Here is a 26,505-nt window from a genome sequence, read left to right as displayed (position 1 = left end):
TTACAAAATACCTACTCTTAGAGCTACAGACTTCTGTGATCTTAAACCAGCCCGCCAACTGTTTGTTAACTTAAACACAAATGAACAATAAAAATGAATTAAACCTTCCCTTAAATGGCATTCCCCATAAGGAATGGAAAAGATGAATTATTTTGCTTTTTATGACATTGGGGCAGGTGAATTTTTCTTTCAATCAGAAAACAATTCATTCTATTTTGAGAGTTCATTTTTGTTAGTTCTTTTAAAACCATCTGTCACATGGTCAATGTAGTTCTGGATCCCAGCCCTTTCAGAAAATATAGTGAATTTACTTTGTTGGTAATACTGTCATATATTGTACATTGCTTTAAAATTGTATCTTCTATGGCTAGAACATTATAACCATGTTTTACAAGGTGGGACAACACCCCATTGATGACAGAAAATAAAAATAAGATCAGTTGTAATTTTTTCCCTAGCACAATAAAGGTCATTTTGAAAGACCGAGCACACAATATCTAATTTTACAACACTGTTGTTCAGACTATGAGCACACTATGAAAGTTCAATCAGGTTTTAGACACATACTACTTCTTAAAAACAAACTTCCATCACAAAGTTTCTAAGAGAGTTGAAAACTGCTCCCATTTGGAGGATGTTTACTTGATTTCATTTACTATTTTATTGTTGGTCTATGACTTTTGTGCCACTGAATTTTATTGTTTATACTTTATATTAAAGATGATCCTAAGCTGCAAAGTTCCGACCTAGATGTGAACTCTTCCAAAATTTGAGGGGAACCAGATCCAGAGTTTTGATATGGCGCACTATAGAGCTAGGGATGTGTGAATTTGGACCTGAGTCCAAACATTCTCTGCTCAAGCTCACCACTATTTTATGTATTTTTATTTACCAGCAATGCTGATAGATACCTTCACAGAAGACTTTTCCCCTCCTTGTTTAATAATAGCAGAATAATATACGGTCAAACCCTGATAGGTACCTTCACAGAAGACTTTTCCCCTCCTTGTTTAATAATAGCAGAATAATATACGGTCAAACCCTATACTTTTAAAAATGTCCAACGTGCTACTATACTAAAGCCATAAGTAACAACATTAGTAGGCCACTGGGCCAAACCTGGGGTGATTTGTGAGCTAAGATGGGAGTAGGGTAAAGGGATTTTATTGTTTTTCATTGACAAGGTCCCAGCTGTGCACTAATGGAGCTGGTATATGTGTGACCTCATCACAAAGGCTCAGCTCACTAGCCGAAGTACAGCTTCTAAAAATCATCACAAAGCCAGACTCAATTTTTTATGAACTAACATATTATTTTCCCAAAATTCATTTAAATGAATTCAATTGCCATTTATGTATGTTTCCCTAAATTCAAAAGGGAAATCCATGTTCTTTAGGCTTAGTCAGCTCAATCTTTTCTAACGAATTGCTCTAAGTAATTGGACTTCATGTGCTCATCTTCTTCATCAGGTAGTTAAAGTGAAGCTCTAGGACATCCTGCTGTTTGAATTAAATTAGCTGCTTCACATTTACCAAAACACTAATAGGTCTTCATGATGCTCTGGGAGCTAACTGGCCATGATATGTAACTCATTTAAGCCAAATCGGAGGGTAAACAAAGGCCTGCAAACATAGTGGCTAAAGTACAATGTGTTAAACAGCTGCTACTTGCAAATGCTACACTAACACCATGGTGATCAAACTAACAATCAGAGTCAAAGGTCACAATAAAAAGGGGGTCAACCAGGCAATCCAGTAGCAAAGGGTAAGAAGGGTAAACAGGACTAGAGCCATAACTCCACGCAGTACACAAAGCAAGAAGGTTAATGACACAGTGTAATTTTTCAGAGTCTTTTTATGGAGTTATGTTGGGCATATTGTTCTGTGGATTAACAAACTCTTTTGTGTAACTATTATGCTGCAGCTTGCGTGTGTGGCGTTAATTCGAAGTTTTTACACTTTAGTTGGTTTGTCGGCATTAATGCATTGGAATGTTTCCACAGGAGTGTTGCTGTGTGTGTGGAGGTGGGGGGGAGGTTGGGTGGAGATACCAATAGATTCTTCCTCAATATGCAATAATTGGCTACTTTTTTACACTGGAATGTTTCCAATAGAGACAATCTTTTCTTATTGATTATACGACATAGCCATGCTAAACCATGGATTGCCTTGGTGACAATGTCAACTGAACCAGTTTTCGTGTTTTAATGCCTTACTGGCTTCCCCTTTGTAGGCTGTTCAGCCAGTTTAAGACTGAAAGCTTGACACACTGCTAACATCAATTCACATGCTGCATTTTGCTGTTCAATAAAGAGTCCTGGGGAGGTCCAGATAACACAAGTGGATTATTCAGCAATACCAATGCTACATCCAGTGGCCAATGAATGACATGCCCTATTGCTTTAATAACCAGAACGTTGTACTCAACTAGGTGTATGTAATACTGTTACTATTACAACTGGATATATTCGACTATGAATAATTCATCCAGTGTTGGCTTGTTTCAGTAAAAGATTCTGAAATTATTACACATGGTTCTGCTATACCTAAATGGTTTTTCTGGGAATGTGCCTGACTGTAAGTAAGTTATAAAGCAAGCTATACTTTTACCTACACTAAAACAGAAAACAACTTTGTATTGCAAAGAAGAGACAATGGATAGGAAAGCATTTAACTAACAGGACTCTTAAAAAGCAACACTTCCAAAACTCAGATTAATTTATTAATAGCAAAAAGGAAGCAACTAGAGACTGTTCACACCAGAGGTTATAATCTTGTTTGAAATCATTTTTGAACATAGTCATGGTGGTGGCTTGATTTACATCCTCACCTCCCATGGTTACAGACTATAGAACTATGTTCAGAAACTGTCCTTAAACCTTTTCTGTCACTTTCCTATCCCCTCACTCCCCCTCTTTGTTCCTAATTTTAAATGGTGCCACACCTCTTTAAAGTAAATTGCAGAAGGAACTTCTTTCCATGTAGTGTGGTTCCTTACCTACTCCAAAAGAGCCTCTTTCCACTTTGGAAATGAATGGAGCAGTGGCATCAGCTACCTTGGTTTGATTTTTGGTACGAGATGGGGAATATGGGCTAAGAATACCCTTTTGTAATAGATCATAATTGTTTCTAGGCTGAGATCAGGGCCTTCCTTTTCTCATTCCAGCTGAGGGAGCTGTTTCTTTGTTCCACCCTCAGGCGGGTCTACAAGGTTCCAGAATGTTTTGTGGGAATGGATTGATGAAGCACTTAGGTGCTCTGTTGATGGTTTAAGGTCATTCATTAATATTTACAAGGAGTTTTATGATGCTTGGATGAAGGTGCCTTAGGAGTGCAAATATTATTTATTGTTATTGTTATTATTTGGTGGAAACTGCACAAAGCCATCCTATCTTGGATAAAACCAATGAGCTGCAAAGACACCTTTTTGACCTTGCTCTAACATTCATTAAATCCTCATTTCATGGGCGAATAGGATCGAAGTTCACCAATGAGGTGATGTGCTCAGAACCAAGACATGGGTGAGTCGCCATATTAATTGACTCCGTTGGATGCTACAAGAGTAAGTTACTGGTTCCTTGGCAGTAGGTTGATTTTTATAATCTGGGGCCCTGTGGAAAAATTTGGTGAGGACTCTGGGAACCAAAAGCAGCCTATCAAGTAATAAACCTTCTACCTTTATGCAGCAGGGCAGCCTTTGGGAAGTACAATGGTACTGACAGGGTTTCAATGCAAAAGGCAAAGTTGGAATTTGCTGGACTGCCTCTGGAGGAGGGAAGGAACAACTGAATGTATTTAAAAATGACCTTGCCTCATATGGCACAGATCTGGTTCACCCTGCTGCAGTCTGAGTTAAAAAAGAAAACCTAATATGTCATTGTGCGAAAGCCATGAGAATAAGGCCAAACATATTAGGGAAAAAGTTAATGAGACAATATATAAGGGTAGAAAATACGTGAGACAAAACAGGTTTCTGGAAGAACATCTGACTAGAGCTAAAGAGAATTCCAAAGGCAAAACATTCTTCTAGAATAAACGGGATTCAACTTGTCATTCTTGGTTAGAGGTGTCAAAGTCAAGATATTGTCAATGCAGAGTCTGCTTGAGAAAAAAAAAATCACAGAGGATATCTGAGCTACAAACATATGTCCAACTAGTAAATTACATGACAGCCTAATGCAATGACAAACAAGAATAGGTCACTTTAAGCGAATGATTAATACATGAGATTACTGTGCATGCAGACTTATCTGAAAGCAAACCTTGTAGGTGGGTGTGAACCCCTGGTAAAGTCAGCTCCTATCTCTGCCATACTACATCTACAAGAATAATTATAATAATTAATGGAGAGAGGTGATAAAGTTAACAATTTCCCACCTGTATCTTGGCTAACCATAATGTCCTTATTTCTTTTTCACACCTACCACCTTTTTCCAATGATTACGGACTACCAAAGACCCTTTTCCAGCCTCACATTGAGCTGCTTGTTTGCTTATGGCCAGGCTGTTCAGGCAGTGACTGACAGAGCTTGCAGAGTTTAAAATTCTGAATTGTATTTGGTCTCTGGTGGTTAGTGTTGCTACGGGCTACATCAGATTACAAAGTGTATTGAGATAAACACATGAATATTCACTACTTAAAGCAAATGGATCAAAACTTGAGACTATAGGGATGAGTATTTGAAAAATACAAATTTAGGAAATCTCTACTCATACTAGTTAGGAAAATGAGGTTGTAAAGGGCCTAATGAATGTCATGAAATCTGTGGTTTCGCACTTAAGCACATGTTTAACTTTAAGCATATCAAGATAAGTACATAGTAAGTGTACTGCTGAACAAGGATGAGATTATTCACATGCTTAAAGATAAGCATATGCTTAAATGCATCACAGCCTTGATCTGAGTTTATTTTCCTGCATGACTGTCTAATGACCATGTACACCTTCTCCTTTAACTGGATGACCACAAGGGCTAATATGAAGTCTTCATATAATAGCAAACAGGCATGTGGTTTCAAATGAAACCATGGTTTTACACTGGAGAAGAGCAATAGTTACTTTTTTCAGTTCACAAGTAAGACTCTAGACATGCTATTTTCAGAAGTGATAAGTGAAAAGTTTAAAAGTTATTCTGGAAGCTTTCCCACATGCAGAGCTGACTGGAGGAAGTGGAAGCTAATGGCCACTAGCCCAGTGCATTGCAAGAACTTTCAGAATTTGGTCATCCAACTGCATATTAATTATCATGAAATCGTGTTGCCGTAATAACTGTTGACAAGACAGCTACAAATTATATTTGACTCCATGTATAATTACTGTGTTATAAACGAATACAATTATGCTGTACATCCATCAGAATAAATGTATAATTTAAAAAGCATTAATATGTTTATGTGAGAGCCAAGAATGTCAGTTTAGAGTGCCTGCTTTTAAATATTAAAGAAAAGTGAGTTACTGTTTTAAAATGAAACAAACAAAAATCCATCGTTCAAATTGTGGACTAAATGTCTGCAATGTTTAATGAAAAAACAACATAGTCATTCATATCTGCTGTAGAAGTACTGAAATGTGTATGAAACAGATTAACATATTTTTCTGCAATCCTGTTATAAGCCAAAAACCATTTTAAAGAAAAATAAACATTTAAATTCTTAGTTGAGACATCTTAAGCCAAGTTTGAGCCCACAGCAAATTTGTATAGCTCATTATGAACCCTTGAAAAATGTAATATAAATATAAATAGATCTGAATTTCCTGGGTTTTTCTGGTTTAAACCAGACCACTACGATTACTTTAACTTAGTGTGGGCATGTTTTTATGCACAGTTATTTATCCCAATGGATTGTTAGCTTAACCAATTTCCCACAGAGGCTTTAAACAAAGTTACTCCCTCACTTTCCTCATAGACTTGTTAAGTATATAAGATATATGTTAAGGGGTATGTGTGTATATATATATATATATGAATGGGCATCAGCCTATTCTCAGTTTCCCACTAAACACCAAATAGTGAAAAGACAGCTGCATATCAATGCCCTTCTCTCTTCCAGGGGTGTCTAGACTTGGCAAATATAGTATTGCAGGGAAGGAGCCATCCAGTATTTCTATTTCTCTACGGATTTAACTGCAGGGTTATTTAGAGATCAAACAGGAAACAATCAGTTTCAAAATGACTTTTAAATTATCATAAGATGTACTCTTATTAGAATAAGGAATGTTTTCAAGTTATCAGGATTAGAAACCCCTTATATCTGGTACTTATTAGAGAATCCAACTTTTACTCTTAACAACCATTAACACAATGAATAGAAAGATGATGACAAAAGTTTTAAATGCAAGGAGCTTTTCAAAAGCTAATATTAAATACAAACTGCTTTTCTTTCCGTGACCTATGAATAATGACTCATGATAAAGTATTTTTCTTTCTCACAAGCGTTAAAAGCTCACACTTTATTAAATGTAGTTCACAATCAACTGAAAAGAAAAGCTAGCAGACTGCAAAAGAGTGAACTGTTCATGATTCTTGCAGAGTATAATGAAATCAACAGCTACAAATATGGGAGTGGGGGTAAAAAGAGTATAAACATTGCAACCCATATTAGTACTGTTGAGAGGGCAGGAACTTCTGGATACAGCACTGCATCATTAGGGGTCTGTACAGGGTGCCAGAATCAAGATGTCACAATTCATATTGGTATAATATCCATACAAATCTCAAAACAGAGGAAATCTGAACATTTTTGTAAATTCCACAATTTACATGTCAAAAACTGCTCAACCGCTTTGAAGTATAAATTAACCCTTCCTTGTCTGTTCAGACTATTCAGAAGCTTTTCACATTCAAACTGGTGTATTTTATCAAAAAGCACACAAAAGTATAAATTTTTGTTTTTATTTGCATTTATTCATCTTTACTTTATTATTTTTCTAAATCCTAGAAAGCAGAAAAAGTAACATTTGTCTACTATTTCTATATGGCGGCAAGATGTTGCAAAATAAGTCTTTCACTGACATTTATGAATATGTTGGAAGATTTTATGAATTACTAAGAAAATACAACTCCTCCTTCTCCTCTTTTCCCCTCCCTCTGAGAACCAAAACACATCATCATCTTCTCATTTTGTGTCCCAACACATTTACTGTCTCCTGTACCTAAACAAGTCATCTTGACTCTTCTTGTCAGACTGCTAGCACTTCATCACTGCAGTGTCATGCCTCTCTGGCTCCAGGACCACCACTAACATGGGAAAGCCAAATTCATCACAAGGGTGTGCAGTGTTCATACTTGTCACGCCTGACCTGACTGATGACTTCTTCTTGAGCATAAGTGATATGAATTTACAGCAGTACTGCATTCTTTAAAATTAAACACAAGACATGAGAACGTAACTTTCTTCAGTTGCCTTAAATATATTCTTAGCTGCCAGGACTCAAACACTGTGATCCCCCTCTCCCCCCAATTGGGAGTCAAGATTTCTGAGAAGCAATGACAAAAAAATCAAACCATATCTATACAGTGATTACTTGAAAATGCATTAATATAAAATGCTATAACTTTACAAAGGGAATATGAAAGTTTCAACCCAAGAGCTGCTTATATGCAGATTCATCCAAAATGCGCAGCATGGATTTGTGGGCTTTCTTAGTAATCATTTCCTTAAATAAACACAACCCTGAGAAGGTCTAAAAATATATGTCCAGACAATCATGCTTTCTTTACTCCCTTTGAAATTAAAAAAGAAGCACCACAGAGAAATTCAGAATAAAACAAGCTGATGTCATTATCTCGTATTTTATAAAGCACAAAAATATACATAGAAAATATTCTCACTAAAGATGCATACACTAAGATTATTATAACCAGAGGCAGGACTTGTTTAAACTTTCTAAGCAAGCTGGGGAATCTCAAAGAACTAGATCTGATGTATAACTATAAGTGCATGAACTCCACTCTTGAAAACATCAAAACTATTAAATGCTATTCTAGCAAAATAACATAACCCACATAATTTTTGCAGGTATAGACTCCAATTCACAATTAAATAGGAAAATATTATTGGTCTACTGAGAACTGTAACAAATGCTATTATTAATGAAAAACAATTCTGGTCACCCTCCTTATAAGAAAGATTTGTTAATGAAACTTCACTAGAGAAACATCCTTGAACGTGAGATTGCTGTAGTACAAGAGAGTGTGCAGGCATTGTTGAGATTAATGTATATAGGGACCACTACACATTTCCATTGCTTAAGATTCACAACGGAGGTACTGGCAACACGGTAACTGTAACTCAGGGCTTGCTTCTTAGAAGAGATATTTTTTTCTCTGTCTCACATGCATGTGTCCATTGCCAGAATATCTAGGCACCATGAGAGAGATGAAATGGGTCAGTTGATGAGCAATAGAAGACAATTTTCTCAAGTCCTCCCATCTTGATTAGGGCTGTATTAACTTGGGTGCAATGGGAGAATGAATCTTGCTGGAAGGAAGATCTTGCTGGACAAACTGAAGCTGCCTTACTAACGGGGAGGTGTGTCTTACACTGCACTTCAAAAATCAGGAGGGCACCATAATCTTCAGTGGCAGGGAATTCTATAGCTGGAGGATCCTATACAAAAAACCATATTCTAACACCTGTGTGCTTTGTCCTGGGTTCCATTAGCTTTAGTGATACTGTGGACTAATGAATTCCAGAAACTGTATGCTAAAAGGGGGATCAGCAGTGATGGTCAGGTCCAAGATTAGGAATAATTTGTAGATTAGGAATAAGACCTTGAATTGGATTTTAGTGTTGGATGAGAAACAAATAAGGCACATGCATCAATTGCATAGTATGTTTCCCCCTGTCAAGATTCATGCTGCTGTGCGTACCACTGTAGTGTTATACTAGTTTAGACATACAGCTGTGCACTTAATTTGAATCAAAGGGAGAAAATATAAGTGGTCCTAATTATTCTTTTAATTTTTTGAGAGATGCTAAATGCAGTATTAAATTTATTCACTAACATACAAGGGCCACATTCCACCATGAATCTTAGGCTAAAGCTTTCACTGACTTCAGCAGGATATGCACATTTGAGGTTATTTGCAAACCTAAACCATGAACCATAATTAAAAATATAACACAGCACTCTCAATAGAATAAGTTTATATCCCTTACAAAAATGAGAGGGTAGAGTAAGCTTGCATCAGTAAGATAAATTTATGATCTTTTGGTTTGACAACTGGTGGAACAGCTAGAATTAAAACGCTAATCTTCAAAAGTTTTATTTGTAAAAACTGTACAAAAAGATTAGGTACTATATCATTTAGTTAGTATTGCGTTTGAATGCCAAAGTATAACAATGTTTCAGGCAATAAAAGCCGGCGCGTGCGCACGCACGCACGCACGCACACACACACAATGTGGGCAAAGTGCCATGAGCTCAAAAAAGATGAAATACAGAGAATGCTAAAAATGTATCACTGGAATTTTGCTCTAACAAGGTTTTACTCCAATTGATAAAACCAAAGCTTCTCTATTTAAGCATTTGTTATTGTAAAAGTTAATATATATGTACTAATTAGCATTAAATAAGAATTTAAAAAAAACCTATCTTTGAATTTAAAAAGAACTTGTAAGAGATTGTAAATACTCATTTATCAAGCACATAAGCCTGAAACAAAAGTGTCTTTAGATCTTTTTCTCTCCATCTCCCCAGTGAAGAAAGCCTTTGTTTCTTGCATTTGCAGAACAAATTGATGTACCATACATTTTCCAGCTATGCATAGCAAGAAGCTTAAAGTAGTACTTTCAGAATTTACAGGGGTGGTTCCACTTTCTGCAGGTTAACTAAAATTCAGTCCTAAAATTCAGTCCTACTGGCAGATATGACTCAACTGTCATTGTTTATCAAAGCACGACATTTGCCATGAAGATTTAAAAGTGGGCAAATCAAATAAAAGGACTACTCTTTTAGAAGAAGAGAAACAAAGAGGGAAAAAATTGCAAGAAAAGTAAAGTATGCCATCTAGTTGGGCCTTTTTGCTTGATGCTGACTGAGTGTAAAGGTCCTACTTGAAAAGAAGTTTTGATTCATTAAAAACTGGCTTTTTGCTGATCAAAACCCCTATGTCTGTATAGCACCTATCACAGGTTGCAATAAAATAATTAATAATACTAATAAACATAGTCCCATGTTTACTTCCATGAGTAAAGCTAGTACAATATGGCCTCTGGTAGCTCTGCTAATACTGGATTCAAAATTTGCAGTCCTTATGCAGTCTTCACTCAGGCAAAACTTCCACTGATTTCAATGACTGCACAAAGACTGCAGGATTGAGCTCTTACTTATTGTTCAAAATTTATTTGGGATTGTTTTGTCATATAATCCAGAATAAAAAATAAAAAAACAGATGAAAGAAACACTCCTCATAATGAAAAGCTCTGTGCTGGTTGGGGCAGGGAACATGTGTGATTTCATCTCTAGTTTAGCCTGTATAATTTTGGTCTTTTCACTTTTAATTATATTATTAGCATTCTGGCTACAAAGAGAAAAATGCATTTAGGAAGTTTTGTTTGCTGGGAACCCGTAATTACTATCTCAGTCATGCATCAAATAAAATATTAGCTATGATTACTTCCTGATTATTGTTTATTATTAGGGCTGTCAAGCGAGTAAAAAAATTAACTGCAATTAAAAAAATTAATCACAATTAATTGCACTGTTAAACAATAATAGAATACTATTTATATGAATATGTTTGGATGTTTTCCACATTTTCAAATATATTGATTTCAATTACAAGACAGAATACAAAGTATATGGTGCTCGCTTTATATTTATTTTTTATTATAAATATTTGCACTGTAAAAATAAAGAATAGTATTTTTCAATTCACTTAATACATGTACTGTAGTGCAATCTCTTTATCATGAAAGTTGAACTTACAAATGTAGAATTATATACAAAAAATAACTGCATTCAGAAAGCGGGTAAAACACAGAGCAGTAGACATACAATTCTCCCCCAAGGAGTTCAGTTACAAATTTAATTAATGCATTATTTTTTAACAAGCGTCATCAACATGGAAGCATGTCCTCTGGAATGGTGGCCAAAGCATGAAGGGGCATATGAATGTTTAGCATATCGGGCACATAAATACCTTGCAATACCAGCTACAGAAGTGCTATGCGAACGTCTGTTCTCACTTTTAGGTGATATTGTAAATAAGAATTGGGCAGCATTACGACCCCTAAATGTAACCAAACTTGTTTGTCTTAGTGATTGGCTGAATAAGAAGTAGGACTGAGTGGACTTGAAGGCTCTCAAGTTTTACACTGTTTTGTTTTTGAATGCAGTTCTACATTTGTAAGTTGCAGTTTAATGATTAAGAGATTGGATTTTTTCTTTCTGAGGCCCCTCCAACATGCTATTAAAACATGCTATAAAAACCTCATGGCCCAGGTGTGCCACAACAACTGTTTTTCTGCATATAATAGCCAGGACCAGCATTAGTCGGATTTGCTATCATCATCATCTTCTGGCAACTAATGGAAGTTACTAGATCACAGGCCCTGGTTCTCATGGGAGACTTCAATCACCCTGATATCTGCTGGGAGAGCAATGCAATGGTGCACAGACAATCCAGGAAGTTTTTGGAAAGTGTAGGGGACAATTTCCTGGTGCAAGTGCTGGAGGAACCAACACGGGGAAGAGCTCTTCTTGACCTGTTGCTCATAAACAGGGAAGAATTAGCAGGGGAAGCAAAAGTGTATGGAAACCCGGGAGGCAGTGACCATGAGATGGTTGAGTTCAGGATCCTGACACAAGGAAGAAAGGAGAGCAACAGAATATGGACTCTGGACTTCAGAAAAGCAGACATTGACTTCCTCAGGGAACTGATGGGCAGGATCTGCTGGGAGACCAACATGAGGGAGAAAGGAGTCCAGGAGAGCTGGCTGTATTTTAAAGAATCCTTATTGAAGTTGCAGGAACAAACCATCTCACTATGTAGAAAGAATAGTAAATATGTCAGGCGACCAGCTTGGCTTAACAATGAAATCCTTGCTGATCTTAAACACAAAAAAGAAGCTTACAAGAAGTGGAAGGTTGTACAAATGACCAGGAAGAAGTATACAAATATTGCTCAGGCATGCAGGAGTGAAATCAAGAAGGCCAAATCACACTTGGAGTTGCAGCTAGGAAGAGATGTTAAGAGTAACAAGAAGGGTTTCTTCAGCTATGTTAGCAACAAGAAGAAAGTCAAGGAAAGTGGGCCCCTTACTGAATGAAGGAGGCAACCTAGTGACAGAGGATGCGGAAAAAGCCAATATACTCAATCATTTTTTTGCCTCTGTCTTCACGAACAAGGTCAGCTCCCAGACTACTGAACTGCACAGCACAGGATGGGGAGGAGGTGAGCAGCCCTCCGTGGAGAAAGAAGTGGTTTGGGACTATTTAGAAAAGCTGGACGAGTCCATGGGGTCAGATGCGCTGCATCTGAGGGTGCTAAAGGAGTTGGTGGATGTGATTGCCGAGCCATTGGCCATTATCTTTGAAAACTCATGGCGATCAGGGGAGGTCCCAGATGAATGCAAAAAGGCTATTGTAGTGCCCATCTTTAAAAAAGGGAAGGAGGAGGATCCGGGGAACTACAGGCCAGTCAGCCTCACCTCAGTTCCTGGAAAAATCATGGAGCAGGTACTCAAGGAATCAATTCTGAAGCACTTAGATAAGAGGAAAGTGATCAGGAACAGTCAGCATGGATTCACCAAGGGCAAGACATGCCTGACTAACCTAATTGCCTTCTATGATGAGATAATTGGCTCTGTGGATGAGGGGAAAACAGCGGATGTGTTATTCCTTGACTTTAGCAAAGCTTTTGATATTGTCTCTCACAGTATTCTTGCCGGCAAGTTAAAGAAGTATGAGCTGGATGAATGGACTATAAGGTGGACAGAAAGCTGTCCAGACCATTGGGCTCAAAGGGTAGTGATCAATGGCTCCATGTCTAGTTGGCAGCGGGTATCAAGCAGAGTGCCCCAAGGGTCGGTCCTGGGGCCCGTTTTGTTCAATATCTTCATTAATGATCTGGAGGATGGCGTGGACTGCATCCTCAGCAAGTTTGTAGATGACGCTAAACTGGGAGGAGTGGTAGATACGCTGGAGGGTAGGGATAGGATACAGAGAGACTTAGATAAATTAGAGGACTGGGCCGAAAGAAATCTGATGAGATTCAACAAGGACAAGTGCAAAGTCTGGCACTTAAGACGGAACAATCCCATGCCCTGCTACAGATTAGAGACCAAATGGCTAGACAGCAGTTCTGCAGAAAAGGACCTAGGGATTACAGTGGACGAGAAGCTCGATATGAGTCAACAGTGTGCCCTTGTTGCCAAGAAGGCTAATGGCATTTTGGGCTGTATAAGTAGGCGCATTGCCAGCAGATCGAAGGACGGGATCATTCCCCTCTATTCGACATTAGCGAGGCCTCATCTGGAATACTATGTCCAGTTTTGGGCCCCACACTACAAGGAGGATGTGGAAAAATTGGAAAGAGTCCAGCAGAGGGCAACAAAAATGATTAGGGAGCTGGAGCACATGACTTATGAGGAGAGGCTGAGGGAACTGGGATTGTTTAGTCTGCAGAAGAGAAGAATGAGGGCGGATTTGATAGCTGCTTTCAACTACTTGAAAGGGGGTTCCGAAGAGGAAGGATCTAGACTGTTCTCAGTGGTAGCAGATGACAGAACAAGGAGTAATGGTCTCAAGTTGCAGTGGGGGAGGTTTAGGTTGGATATTAGGAAAAACTTTTTCACTAGGAGGGTGGTGAAGCACTGGAATGGGTTACCTAGGGAGGTGGTGGAATCTCCTTCCTTAGAGGTTTTTAAGGTCAGGCTTGACAAAGCTCTGGCTGGGATGATTTAGTTGGAGATTAGTCCTGCTTTGAGCAGTGGGTTGGACTAGATGACCTCTTAAGGTCCCTTCCAACCTTGATATTCTATGATTCTATGATATGATTCTATGATCAGTGCATATGCGCCCACCTTAACAAGCCCTGATGCTACTAAGGAATGGTTATACTCTGATCTCAACTCTCTCATCAAGTCAACACCACAAAGTGACAAACTAATCATCCTAGGAGATTTCAGTGCAAGAGTAGGTAAAGAAATAATGCCTGGCAAGGTGTCATTGGGAAAAATGGCACTGGAAAAATAAATGAAAATGGTCTCCTACTCCTAAGCAAGTGTGCAGAACATAGCCTGATAATTACAAATACCATCTTCAGACAGGCAGACAAATATGAAACTACATGGATGCACCCCAGATCCAAACAATGGCAACTAATAGAGTACATCATTATCCGACAATGTGACATAAGTGTTGTCAGGATCACCAGAGCCATGCGTGGGGCAGAATGTTGCATGGATCATAGAATGATCAGGTCAATACTGAATCTACATGCCTGAAATGCTCCAAAACAATCAAGATGTCCCCTGATATTGTTAAACTAAACCATGCATGCTACTGAAACAAGCTACTAAGTCAGGGGTGGGCAAACTTTTTGGCCCGAGGGCCACATCGGGTTTCGGAAATTTTAACAGCAGGCCAGTTAGGGGAGGGGGTCATGGGCCAGCCCCCATCTCCTATCTGTCCCCCCCAAGACTCCTGCCCCATCCAATTCCCCCTATTCCCTGACATCCCCTCCCCACCCCCGGAACTCCTGCCCTATCCGCCTCCCCGCCCCCGCTCCCTGTTCCCTGACCACTCCTGGACTCTCGCCACCCCATCCAAACCCTCCTCTCATTCCTGACTGCCCCCCAAGGCTCCTGCCCCCATTCAATTCCCTGTTTCCCTCCCAACCCCAATCCACACCCCTGCCCACTGACCACCACCCTGAACTCCCTAGCCATCTATCCAACTCTGCCCTGCTCCATGCCCCCTTACCATGCTGCCTGGAACACCGGTGGCTGGCAGCGCTACAGCCGCACCGCCTGGCTGCAGCTGGGCCACGCTGCTGCCGTCACCATGCAGCACAGAGCACCAGTCAGGCCAGGCTCTGCAGCTGCGCTGCTCCAGGAGCTCACAGCCCCGCTGCCCAGATCACTGTGCTGGCGGCAGAGCGAGCTAGCTGAGGCTGAAGGGGAGTGGGGACAGCAGGAGAGGGGCCGGGGGCGAGCCTCCCGGGCCAGGAGCTCAAGGCTGGACAGGACGGTCTTGCAGGCAAGATGTGGCCCGTGGGCCGTAGTATGCCTACTCCCAAACTAAGTGCACTAGAAACCAACTTTGGTAATAGCCCTGTCTCATGGGAGGAATTCAGAGAGACGACTTCTTCACTCAAGTTCTCAGCCATGTTACAAATGGGCTCAATAGAGACATATACATCAGATACAGACATGACAGCTCAGTCTTCAATCATCTTTGTGGATGATTGTGCCCTCCTAGAACATAGAGAGGGAGATCTCCAATGCATCATAGGTCACTTCGCCGAAGCACCAAAATTGTTTGACCTCACAATCAGCCTGGAGAAAACTGTGGTGCTGCATCAATTATCTTCACTGCTTCATGCAATATCCCCATTAATGGAATCCAAGCAAGTTGACAGTTTTACCTATCTCAGCAACAACATCTCCAGTGATGGATCTCTTGACACAATTAAGAGACCATCTGTGAAAAGTTTGGTTTAAATGACAGTATCATAGAGGAATACCATGACTGAGGCAGGGACAGAATCCAGTTGCCCAGAGCACCATTCAACTATCTCAACCACAAGACCATCCTTTCTCTTTCTGCAATCCTCTGCTCATTCAGTACACGCTTTCCAACTGCTACAACACATGACGCATTGGTCCTACAGACAACAATCTCCTTCGCTATACAATATTAATTCATCCTCAGGCCTGGTCTGTCCTGTGCACTAAATCAGGCCTGTATCCTGTGGAAAACTAGGATGTGATAATGTAATTAATGATTGCATAATAATACATACACCCAAAGAGGCTGAATTAAGGTTGCACAGACATTTCCTAACTTCTGCGTGCTTGACTTTGCAATCTTAAGAATGTTCTGTTAATAGTTTTTTCCTGTATATTTTCCTAGGTTTTTTTTTTAAAAAAAAGAAAATGAAAAACAATTTGATTATGTGGCATCATATTGACACCTGCATGTGTCATCAGCTAGGTTGGACCCTTTGGATTCACTACACTGACCTCTGTCATTTTAACTAATAGAATAACTGATAGCAGTAGTACGTTGCCATCCTCTACATGGATTAGCACTACAGGGGCATGGGATACTTTGCTAGGATGTTTCATAGATATTTGCTGACAACAGAGGAATGGTGAGACTCAGGAATCTTGGCTTCCATTCCAGGCTATGGAGGGGAGTATGATCAAGTGGGCATAGACTCTTCTGCCCATCTGCACTAAGCTTGACTCCTTCTGCCCTGTCCCCTCCCCATGCCTGGCTCCTTGTTCCAGTCCCAAGTCTCCACTCCTCAGGCTTCTTATCCCAGTTTCCGTCTCATAGACTCATAGACTCCAGGACTGGAAGGGACCTCGAGAGGTCATCGAGTCCAGTCCCCTGCCCTCATGGCAGGACCAAATACTGTCTAGACCATCCCTGATAGACATTTATCTAACCTACTCTTAAATATCTCCAGAGATGGAGATTCCACAACTTCCCTAGGCAATTTATTCCAGTGTTTAACTACCCTGACAGTTAGGAACTTTTTCCTAATGTCCAACCTAAATCTCCCTTGCTGCAGTTTAAGCCCATTGCTTCTTGTTCTATCATTGGAGGCTAAGGTGAACAAGTTTTCTCCCTCCTCCTGATGACACCCTTTTAGATACCTGAAAACTGCTATCATGTCCCCTCTCAGTCTTCTCTTCTCCAAACTAAACAAACCCAATTCCTTCAGCCTTCCTTCATAGGTCATGTTCTCAAGACCTTGAATCATTCTTGTTGCTCTTCTGTGGACCCTCTCCAATTTCTCCACATCTTTCTTGAAATGCGGTGCCCAGAACTGGACACAATACTCCAGTTGAGGCCTAACCAGTGCAGAGTAAAGTGGAAGAATGACTTCTCGTGTCTTGTTTACAACACACCTGTTAATGCATCCCAGAATCACATTTGCTTTTTTTGCAACAGTATCACACTGTTGACTCATATTAAGCTTGTGGTCTACTATGACCCCTAGATCTCTTTCTGCCATACTCCTTCCTAGACAGTCTCTTCCCATTCTGTATGTGTGAAACTGATTGTTCCTTCCTAGGTGGAGCACTTTGCATTTATCTTTATTGAACTTCATCCTGTTTACCTCAGACCATTTCTCCAATTTGTCCAGATCATTTTGAATTTTGACCCTGTCCTCCAAAGCAGTTGCAATCCCTCCCAGTTTGGTATCATCCGCAAACTTAATAGTCTCCTTGCCCACTAAGTCTTAGTCTCATCTCTCCAGAATCCCCATCTCATCTCCTCCCAAGTCCCAGTCTCCTTGCCCAGCCAATTTCAATTCTCCCTCTTCTGCTTCCTCATCTGATCTTTCTCCCTCCCCTCACTCCCGTTCTTAATTCCCACTGGCTTCTATTCCTAATCTTCCTCTCCAGGATCCACATCCAATTTTGAGATTTGCATCCATCCCCAGGCTCCTTGAATCCTTGTCTCACTCTATCCGCCTGGCTAACGCCAGTTCTTTTCCTGCATCACAGTTCCTTATCAGAACTATCAGATCTATTTCCTCTCCCCGACCATGTCCTTTTCGAAACCCCAATGGTTCTCTGTCCTGGTCTCCTTGCCCAGCCAGTACCCATTCTCTCCCAGGAGCCTCATTTAATCTTAGTCTCCCCTTAAAATACTTAACATTTCCCTCCCCAACTCCCAGTCCCAATGTCTTTACCTACCCAGTCACAGTCCCTCTCAGCTCTCGGACTGAGTCTCCTTTCCCAACCAGCCCCAGTTCCCCCACATACCCAGCTCCCAGTCCTAGACTCTGCTCTAGCTTCCAGGGTCCTTGCCACATCAGTCCCAGTCTTCTCTTTCAACTCCCATTTGTCCTCCCCCCCTCTGCTATCTTCTACTCCCAGTCTCCCTGTAAACTTCTTGCCCCACTCTACTCCTGCCCTGCAGGTCCAGCTTGTATCACCTCTGCATGTGAATCAGACCACTTCCTCTTCCATGCAGCCTGGGCCCAGTGGTGGGGGCATAGGAGACAGTACCCTTATTCTCAGTTCAGGTCCCCAGACCAAGAATTGCCAGTAGCTGCCATTGCAGGGAAAGTTCTGCTCAGGCTGGGGCTGGCTCATGTCCAGTGCAAATGGAATCTTTAGGGAATTTAGCTGCTAAAACTGAAGAAGTCTCTACTGAGAGTGTGTGAACCCAAGATTTTTCAAAGCTGTACAACTTGGCCAAATGTAGACTGCTTTTCCTGGGGATACTAAAATGCACATCCCTGACAAAAGGCTATTCCCTGCCAAATTTCAAGGCCCTGATTCAAAGCAGAGGGGTGCTAGAAAAGGTCTCAATTTTTTTAATATGGGCAAATCAACAGTTTTCCCTAGCTTTGTTCTGAGAAATGGCTGACCAATTTTGGCTCAAATTTTCCCAACACTTTAGTGTGATGGTAATATGTAGTGTGGAAAATATCTGCCAAAACAGATAGAATTTGGCAAAGTTGTTATGTGTAAGTGAAAAGAGGGTCTTAAGTGTGAAATAACCTTAACAGGTAGTTCTACCAGCTGTGCCTATAATAAAGTGCCATACTACCTGCTCTTGGCAGCTTGAGGCTCTTTTTCTAGGAGTAGCATAGAGCTGCAGTTATGTCACTGATACTGGTGGGAGTGGCTAGACTTTAAGCTATATATGTAATTATATGTATTAATGATTCATATATTCAGAAATACTGAGGCCAAACCTGAAAATTAATGCAGTGTATGCTGGAACATATCATCACATATACTGAGTCTAATCTGCCATTAACAAATAAGGCAACTACAACTTCTTACAAGACAGTGCTAATATTGGTGATATTCCATGGTGGTCTATATCTTGGTAACAAATCCATCTGCCCTCCCCTTCCCTGACCAGGCACATAGCTAATGAAATACATTTGGAGATTTACACACTACTGGTCTTCTGTTATCATACTCAATCAATAAGAACAATTTCGAGCAGTGGTAACCTCTTCATGCATACTTCCGTTGTCCCTAGGGATCAATATACTCAGTATCACAGCTGGCTAGTGAGAAGTAACGAGACTCTGATAACAAAAAGGTAAGCTTTCCAATTTTTTTTCTCAGATTGTGCCAAAACATCACACTTCTGTGTCTACTCCAATGGGAAAAAAAAAACCTAATTACACATACAACAACACTGTATTTGATTTTACAGGATTCTGCCTCATACAAATTATAGTATCTTCTCTATGACTTCTTGCTCCTTAACTCTAGCTTTCTTTGTGATATTATTTTCCCTTTCTTCAAAGCAACTGTACTAGACATGCGAGAGTTGAGCTCTCCTTTCTTGAAATAGAGTCACAGATATTTAGAAATGGCTCAAAGTTTTATTGGATTTCTCCAGAATAGTACTGTCATTTTAAAAATTCTTGTTTTTGTTTGTTTATGGTTGATGCTTAATCACTGTTAAAATTATGGGGACATGATCAGGTTTAAAAAAAATCACATTTATTTAAAAACCCCACATTTATTATCAGTCTTATTAACAATACTGGAGATTATAAAATTATTTCAATTTCTTTTCATTCTTCCTGATATTTATCTCTTGACCAAGCAATGAAATCAGCCTAATCACTTCCACATTTTGTTCAAGTCAGTTTTTAGTTAGTGTCAATTCCCCCTCAGGCAGGGGTACTTTTCAAAGGTTTGAAGCCAAGATTTATTTAGTTTTTGTTATGGTAAAATTTCTGAACAGTTTACTTGGGCTAAGTGCACAAAAATAGCTACAAACTGAAGTTCTACAAACAAGTCTATATTAGAAGGCACTCTAGTTTATTACACTATTCTGAAATCAACTATACAAATATGGGACCAGTTGAATCCAGATGACGGGATATTTCCAGACAATAGAGCACTAGCAGCATGCAACCTGTAAGGTGTCACTATTCATACTGGTAACTGAGGGGATACAGGAAGAGTTGTAAAACTTTATGGCAGGAACAAAATATAAATGTATATATACACATAAATATTCATGAATCACATACACACATTCTCTTGCACTAATAACAATTACATTTTAGCATCAATTAAATAAGTGGACTGTATATGTATCTTACCTGGGTGGAAATGAGATGTCCAGTTCATACAATTTGTCTTTAAAGACAGACAGCTCTTTGTCAAATTCTAAAAGCTATAAAAAATAAAATAGAATTAAACAACTTGTTTTCTTTATCAAACTGCAATCATTTAAATTTTTTTTTGGTATTACTGAATGATTTAATGATCACATACTTTAGTAATATATCTTATTTGGAGCATACATCCTTACAGAAGAAATGTCAGTACCAGGTCAATGTAAAACACTTCAATATTCTGATGAAAAGGCACTCTATCAAAAAAAAATAATCCTTCTTCATGATCTCAGTGAAACAGGTAACTTTTGCTCTTTAAACAGAGCTACCTCATGCACATTTACTATTTCAAGATTAGTTTAGATTTTCAAATTTCATTAGCAATCTTTTCAGAGATAAAACTGATTAACACCTTTAAAAATGCATAGCAAATTGATGTACTAATCAAGCCACAAAATATGTCAGTAAAAGTACAATATAAGATATCTTTAATCCAGATAAGAAGGTACAGCAAACACAAGGATGTGCAAATCATTCCTCCTAAACAAAGGCAGGCAATATTTTTGCATAGCTATTTTTGCACAGTATAGGTTAGATGGCAGAAAAAGGTTTGTGTGCCAGAGGCACTACATAATACTTAACAGACACATTTATAAGCCTAGGTTTAATGTACTGTTTATATAAGTCCTTGCCAAATTTATTTTCCTTTAGACCACTGCAAAGAAAATAATATCTGTAGTCTTTTATTCATAAACACAAACCTGTGAATAAAAGTCAATGATAATAGTGTGTGTTAAACCAATAACCATCCTGATGGACATAAACAGCCTTATTTCAGAACCAGAGTTGGTGTTAAATCTGACATGCAAGTGAATTAGTGAGTAAAAAAACCTCATAATCTACACTGTTACTGACCATCGCTCTGAGTAAGTGCCACTTTCTATTTTGTCAAGCTTGTCATCAAAATAGCACCCTTTATGATGGCTGTGTTTACCCACTGTTCACTAACAATTAATCATGTCCCATCTCACAGCTGTGTTGATACCATTGTATGAATGGCAGAGGTTCCGAAAGAAATTAGATTGTGTCCCTCTTTCCTCTCTGCCACCTCATAAATCATTCCTGAAATGTGCAATTAGCAGCTACTTGTTCACATTAATTATCTGTGTGAAAAGCAGCTACCTGAACCACCTGCATTGCTGATTACCTACCTCCCTGTGGCCCATCTATTTTTCTTTTAGTGTTGCTTAGAATCTGTTTAAGTATCTGTTTACATGTACGCATGTGGACATGAAAGCATTAGTAACTCCATGTTTTCGTGTTTGTATTCACCAGTTTGTACAATGGTGTGTTGAGAAACATGTCACAACAAATGCCATTTTGAAATACTTTGTACAAGTTTTAATACTTGGACAAATCTCCAGGCACACAGTTATCCATTTTTATACAAGATTTTTGGAAGAATGTTTACAAATGTGTGTGTGTGTGAATTTACAGTACATACATAAATATGGGGCCTAAACCTGTAAACTTTATGCATGTTAAGTAACTTTTCTCATATGAGTAGTCTCATTGATTTCATGGGCCTAACTATGCAGATAAAATTACTTAACATGCCTATTGCAGGATCAAATCCTATATTTAAGTATGTACAGGTGTGTTATATCTATCAAATCTATCTGTACAGTATATATACACCCACACCTACACACACTGTTAACAGCTTTTTCTTGCTCCAAAATAGACAGATAATCAGTTACACTAGTTACTAAATTTGAATCCAATTTAAAGAACCAAACCAACCAACGACTCTCCCAAATGGTAATCAGAAAATCCCTTCCAAAAATGTATGTTTTACAGAATTTAATTTTCTACTTTTCTCCAATAAAAACATAATATAACGGAAAAAAACAGTTGAGAGGAAAGAGGGTTACTATTGAAGTCTGAAGAATGAAAAGACTGAGTAAATGAACAATGCTGAGGATGTTAAATAACTGCATTGTCCTCTCACATTGACTCAAACATTTTAAACTTTGTATATCCAGATTATTTTTGTTATGATATTTGAGAACTGATTGGAGGCCAAAGTCTAGAGGATTAAGTGGTTAGACACATAGGTAAGAGCTACTTCTCAGTAACATCTGAAGAGATCTCTGGTGTTTTTATGTACTGATGGTGGTTGCTTGTTTAGTTATGTGCTATGTACTGCAGATGAGCTGCTGACATTGCTATGATTCAGATCACTGATAGCAGGAACAAGAATGTATTGTACACTAGAGGCTCTATGCATCTCCCGCGTTTTAACAAGCAGCGATATGTATTTAAAGTTAACAATAAAAGCAAAAACTAATGACAATGTGGTAAGATGCAAAAGAACAACTTGGTTGCTAACATATTATTAAGAAATGTTTGGAGATTGCTTAGAACAGCTGGGGAAGACTCAACTGCAAAAGAAAATAGAGTTTAAAAGGCACATTTTTACTTCAATGAATTATTTCTGGATGCAGTAATACCTTTCTGCATTTGAATTATGTTAAACTAATTTATTCATTTAATGAAATTACTTATTTTTCTCTAAGTCCTTATTAAAGAAAGCCCACATTTCTTCTACTCTGCCTCCAATATCCACACCATCATGCTCAAGCAGTGTCCCCCAGTAGCAAACTCCTGGTCTGTAGAAGAGGATGACAGTGTGTTCAATATATTCATGAATTTCTTGTGGGAACTCTACTTAGGCTTCTCTCTTCTTTGTCAGGGACCTACTGCAGACACGGATGTGTGTAGTGTATACTTCAAATTTTGTAGTGTTTTTATTTTTAGCAAATTATAACTGATTTCTTAGAAGTAAAATTGTTGTAAGTGGTGTTTTCCTTGAATTATATAAAAGCCTGGTCCCTTTCCAAGTTCTTTCCCCCAAAGAGTAAGCTGACAGTTAATGAAAGACTGTAGAGCTCAACAGACCCCAGACAAAACTTTAAACACAGCAAACCATTCTAATAGCTTAAATCCAACTCAGAAAGAGAAAGGGATGGATTTGGAGCAGGGCATCTTTTTGTTCTGTGTTTGTACTATGCCTAGAACAATGGGGTCCTGGCCCTTGGCTGGGGCTTCTAGGTTCTATTGTAATATAAATAATTATTATTAATAATAATAATTAGGGGCACAACCCTCTGAGTGCCTTTAATGTCATCGGGAACTAGGCCCCTATTTTTAATTTTTTATCTCTGTATTTTAAAAGGATGAACCAGTTATATTGCTATGCACAATGATTCTGAGGATGATCATAGCTGTTTTCATACTGTGCATTAAATGGTAGTGTGAATAATTTCACTGCAGTAATAGTAACCCTGTTTAAATATAGCTGTAGTTCATCCTACATGTTTTGAAGATGACAAAGAAATTCAACTGAAAGCCTGAAAATCAATATTTGCCCCATTTAATTTACTCATTGTAACATCATCCTTGAGAACCAAGCCTTTTAGGTATTATATAGCGTGCTGGGGTAATTTGAGCAATTACAACGAGGTTTCAAGTATTATAGTTGGAAGCTAATACAGGGACGGCATGACAAAGGCAGACAGTTTCATAGGTAGGGTACATTATTCCACACAAATTTGACCTTATATATTTTATATATGGTTGAAAGATACAGGGCAAATTCTCTACTCCACTGATAGCAAAGGAGTTATGAATGTAACAGAATATTTGGTCTACAAAGTTTAGTATGACTATTTAATCACAAGGTTTCTATAAGTTGGATGGTATAAAACATTCCTGATGAATAATTTGCCTGTATTTCCCTAGCCTCATGTCCACTCACACACATACAATTGGACCTCAGTGAATATATACAGTATGCATATGTGTGCACACAGTAGATACACTGATGTATAAGTTTGAGATACAGCTCAGATTGTAGCAATCATGTTTTTTTGAACTGATAGATTTATTTATGTGAGTTTGCAGTTTGGAGCTGCTGTACTTCCACTTAGCTTTCTTCTTGAGTCAAAATTCTGAGGTCCTAAATCAGTTTTTACATACTCCTTACTCAGGCAAACTCCCACTGACATATATGGTGAGGAAGTGAGTCAAAATTTAAGGACTGCAGAATTTGGGCCTTTATAATTAATCAGTATTTTTGATGTGCCTTTCTGCAAGCACATAGGTGCTTCAATTACTTGTTACATAAACATGATGTAACTAATAAATCTGTGCCAGTTTTTCACAGTACTCATTTGCTTTCTTGTTGTAGCCACAATTCTTACCCTTTGTCTATCTGAGTCTTTAGACTGGAAACCCTACAGAATAGGGATGGTCTCCTTTTTGTATTTGTACCAAGCCCAGTACAATGTGCAATCCCGATTGGGGCCTTCAGGTGTTATTATAATACAAATATTTACTGCTATTGCTAACATGGTAGACCACTTTATTTAATAATGAAATACAGCCACTCATAAGGTAGAACATAGCAGATGTATAACAACATCAGAAACACTATATTATACTAACTGAGATATTTTCAAAGATGGATATTATTATCAAAGTTAGAATTTGGCCAGGACACTAAAGAGAAGATCCCTAGTTTTGCAAACATTGCCAGGGGATTTTTACTGACCATGGTGTTCAGGTACTTGGGTTTAAGTCTTACTCAAAAAATGGTACAACCAAGATAAGTCCTCAATCATCCCACACTGGGACAATGATTAGAATGTGATTTAGAGGAAAGAATTCTTCTTACTGGCTTTTCCCTTCAGGTTTTCAATCAAAGGCTGCATCTACACTACGAGTTAGGGGTGTGATTCCCAGCTCACGTGGGCATACTTATGCTAGCTCTCATCTGAGCTAGCACACTAAAAGTACTAGTGTAGCTGTGATAGCATGGGCAGTGGTGATATGGGGTAGCCATTATGAGTGTGCACCCATGGAGTTCAGGTGGGTTTGTACTTGGTGCAGCTAGCCCATACTGATGCTGCCACTGCCTGTGCTTCCATGACTACATTACTATTTTTAATATGCTAGCTCAGAGGACAGCATGAGTACATCTACGTGACCTGGGAATTACACCCGTAATTCACAGTGTAAACTTTGGGCTTGTCTACCTCACAAAGTTGCAGCGCTGGTGAGTGGGTGTACAGCGCTGCAACTTAGGAGGTGTACACATCTGCAGGGCATCACCAGCGCTGCAACTCCCTGTTTGCAGCGCTGGCCGTACTCCCGTTTTGTCTCGGGTGTAGAGGATCCAGCGCTGGTGATCCAGCGCTGGTAATCAAGTGTAGACACTTACCAGTGCTTTTCCTTGACCTCCGTGGAATAACCAGGTAGTCGCAGCATACCTGAGGAAGCCTCTCTGGTAATCAAGCAGGTCTCCTTCCCCGGTTTGCTCTCGCGTTCCCCGAACCCCCGAGCAAGCAGGTCTCCCTTCCCTGCGGTTTGCAGGGGGGTTCGGGGAACGCGAGAGCAACCGCGGGGAAGCAGGTCTCCTTCCCCGGTTTGCTCTCGCGTTCCCTGAACCCCCGTACAAGCAGGTCTCCTTCCCTGCGGTTTGCTCTCGCGTTCCCCGAACCCCCGTGCAAGCAGGTCTCCTTCCCTGCGGTTTGCAGGGGGGTTCGGGGAACGCGAGAGCAAACTGCGGGGAAGCAGGTCTCCTTCCCCGGTTTGCTCTCGCGTTCCCCGAACCCCCGTACAAGCAGGTCTCCTTCCCTGCGGTTTGCTCTCGCGTTCCCCGAACCCCCCTTGAAGCCGCCCAACAGCGCTGCAGTGTGGCCACATCTAACACCACTTGCAGCGCTGGTTGCTGTAAGTGTGGCCACTCTGCAGCGCTGGCCCTATACAGCTGTACTAATACAGCTGTAACAACCAGCGCTGCAAAATTGTAGATGTAGACATACCCTAAGTCTACAAATGGCCACAGCCTGACCTTGCTTAGTTAGTGAAATTTGATAAGTTCACAATCCAGTTGGCTCAAGTGCTAATTACATAACATTTGTCATGAAATATCTAGATGCGTACCACATTAGCCTCAACGATGACTAATGTAACCAGACATATGATTTTCATTTTATTATTATTATTTGTATTATTGCGGTGCTTAGGAGCCCCAGTTATGGACCAGGATTCCATTGTGCTAGGCGTTGTGCAGATACAGAACAAGATGATCCCTACCCCTTAACGAGTTTACACTCAAAGTCTTGTCTACACTAGGGGCAGAGCTGTAGTG

General features: G+C 39.5%; 1 protein-coding gene across 3 annotated transcripts in view; it reads right to left on the bottom strand.

Annotated features, from left to right (window-relative positions):
• The window catches only part of INPP5A (inositol polyphosphate-5-phosphatase A), a 436,884-nt gene that overhangs the window by 14,698 nt on the left and 395,681 nt on the right, over positions 1-26,505 (bottom strand). For all 3 annotated transcript variants that reach the window (XM_030569985.1, XM_030569984.1, XM_030569986.1), the window contains exon 12: positions 20,274-20,347. In XM_030569985.1, coding sequence (XP_030425845.1) covers positions 20,274-20,347 — 74 coding nt within the window. The remainder of the gene's footprint in view (positions 1-20,273; positions 20,348-26,505) is intronic.

Source organism: Gopherus evgoodei, chromosome 7 (genome assembly GCF_007399415.2).
Source record: "Gopherus evgoodei ecotype Sinaloan lineage chromosome 7, rGopEvg1_v1.p, whole genome shotgun sequence".
NCBI classification, from domain to species: Eukaryota; Metazoa; Chordata; order Testudines; family Testudinidae; genus Gopherus; species Gopherus evgoodei.
Note: the sequence above shows the minus strand (reverse complement) of the source record. Positions and strands in the feature narration are given on the sequence as shown.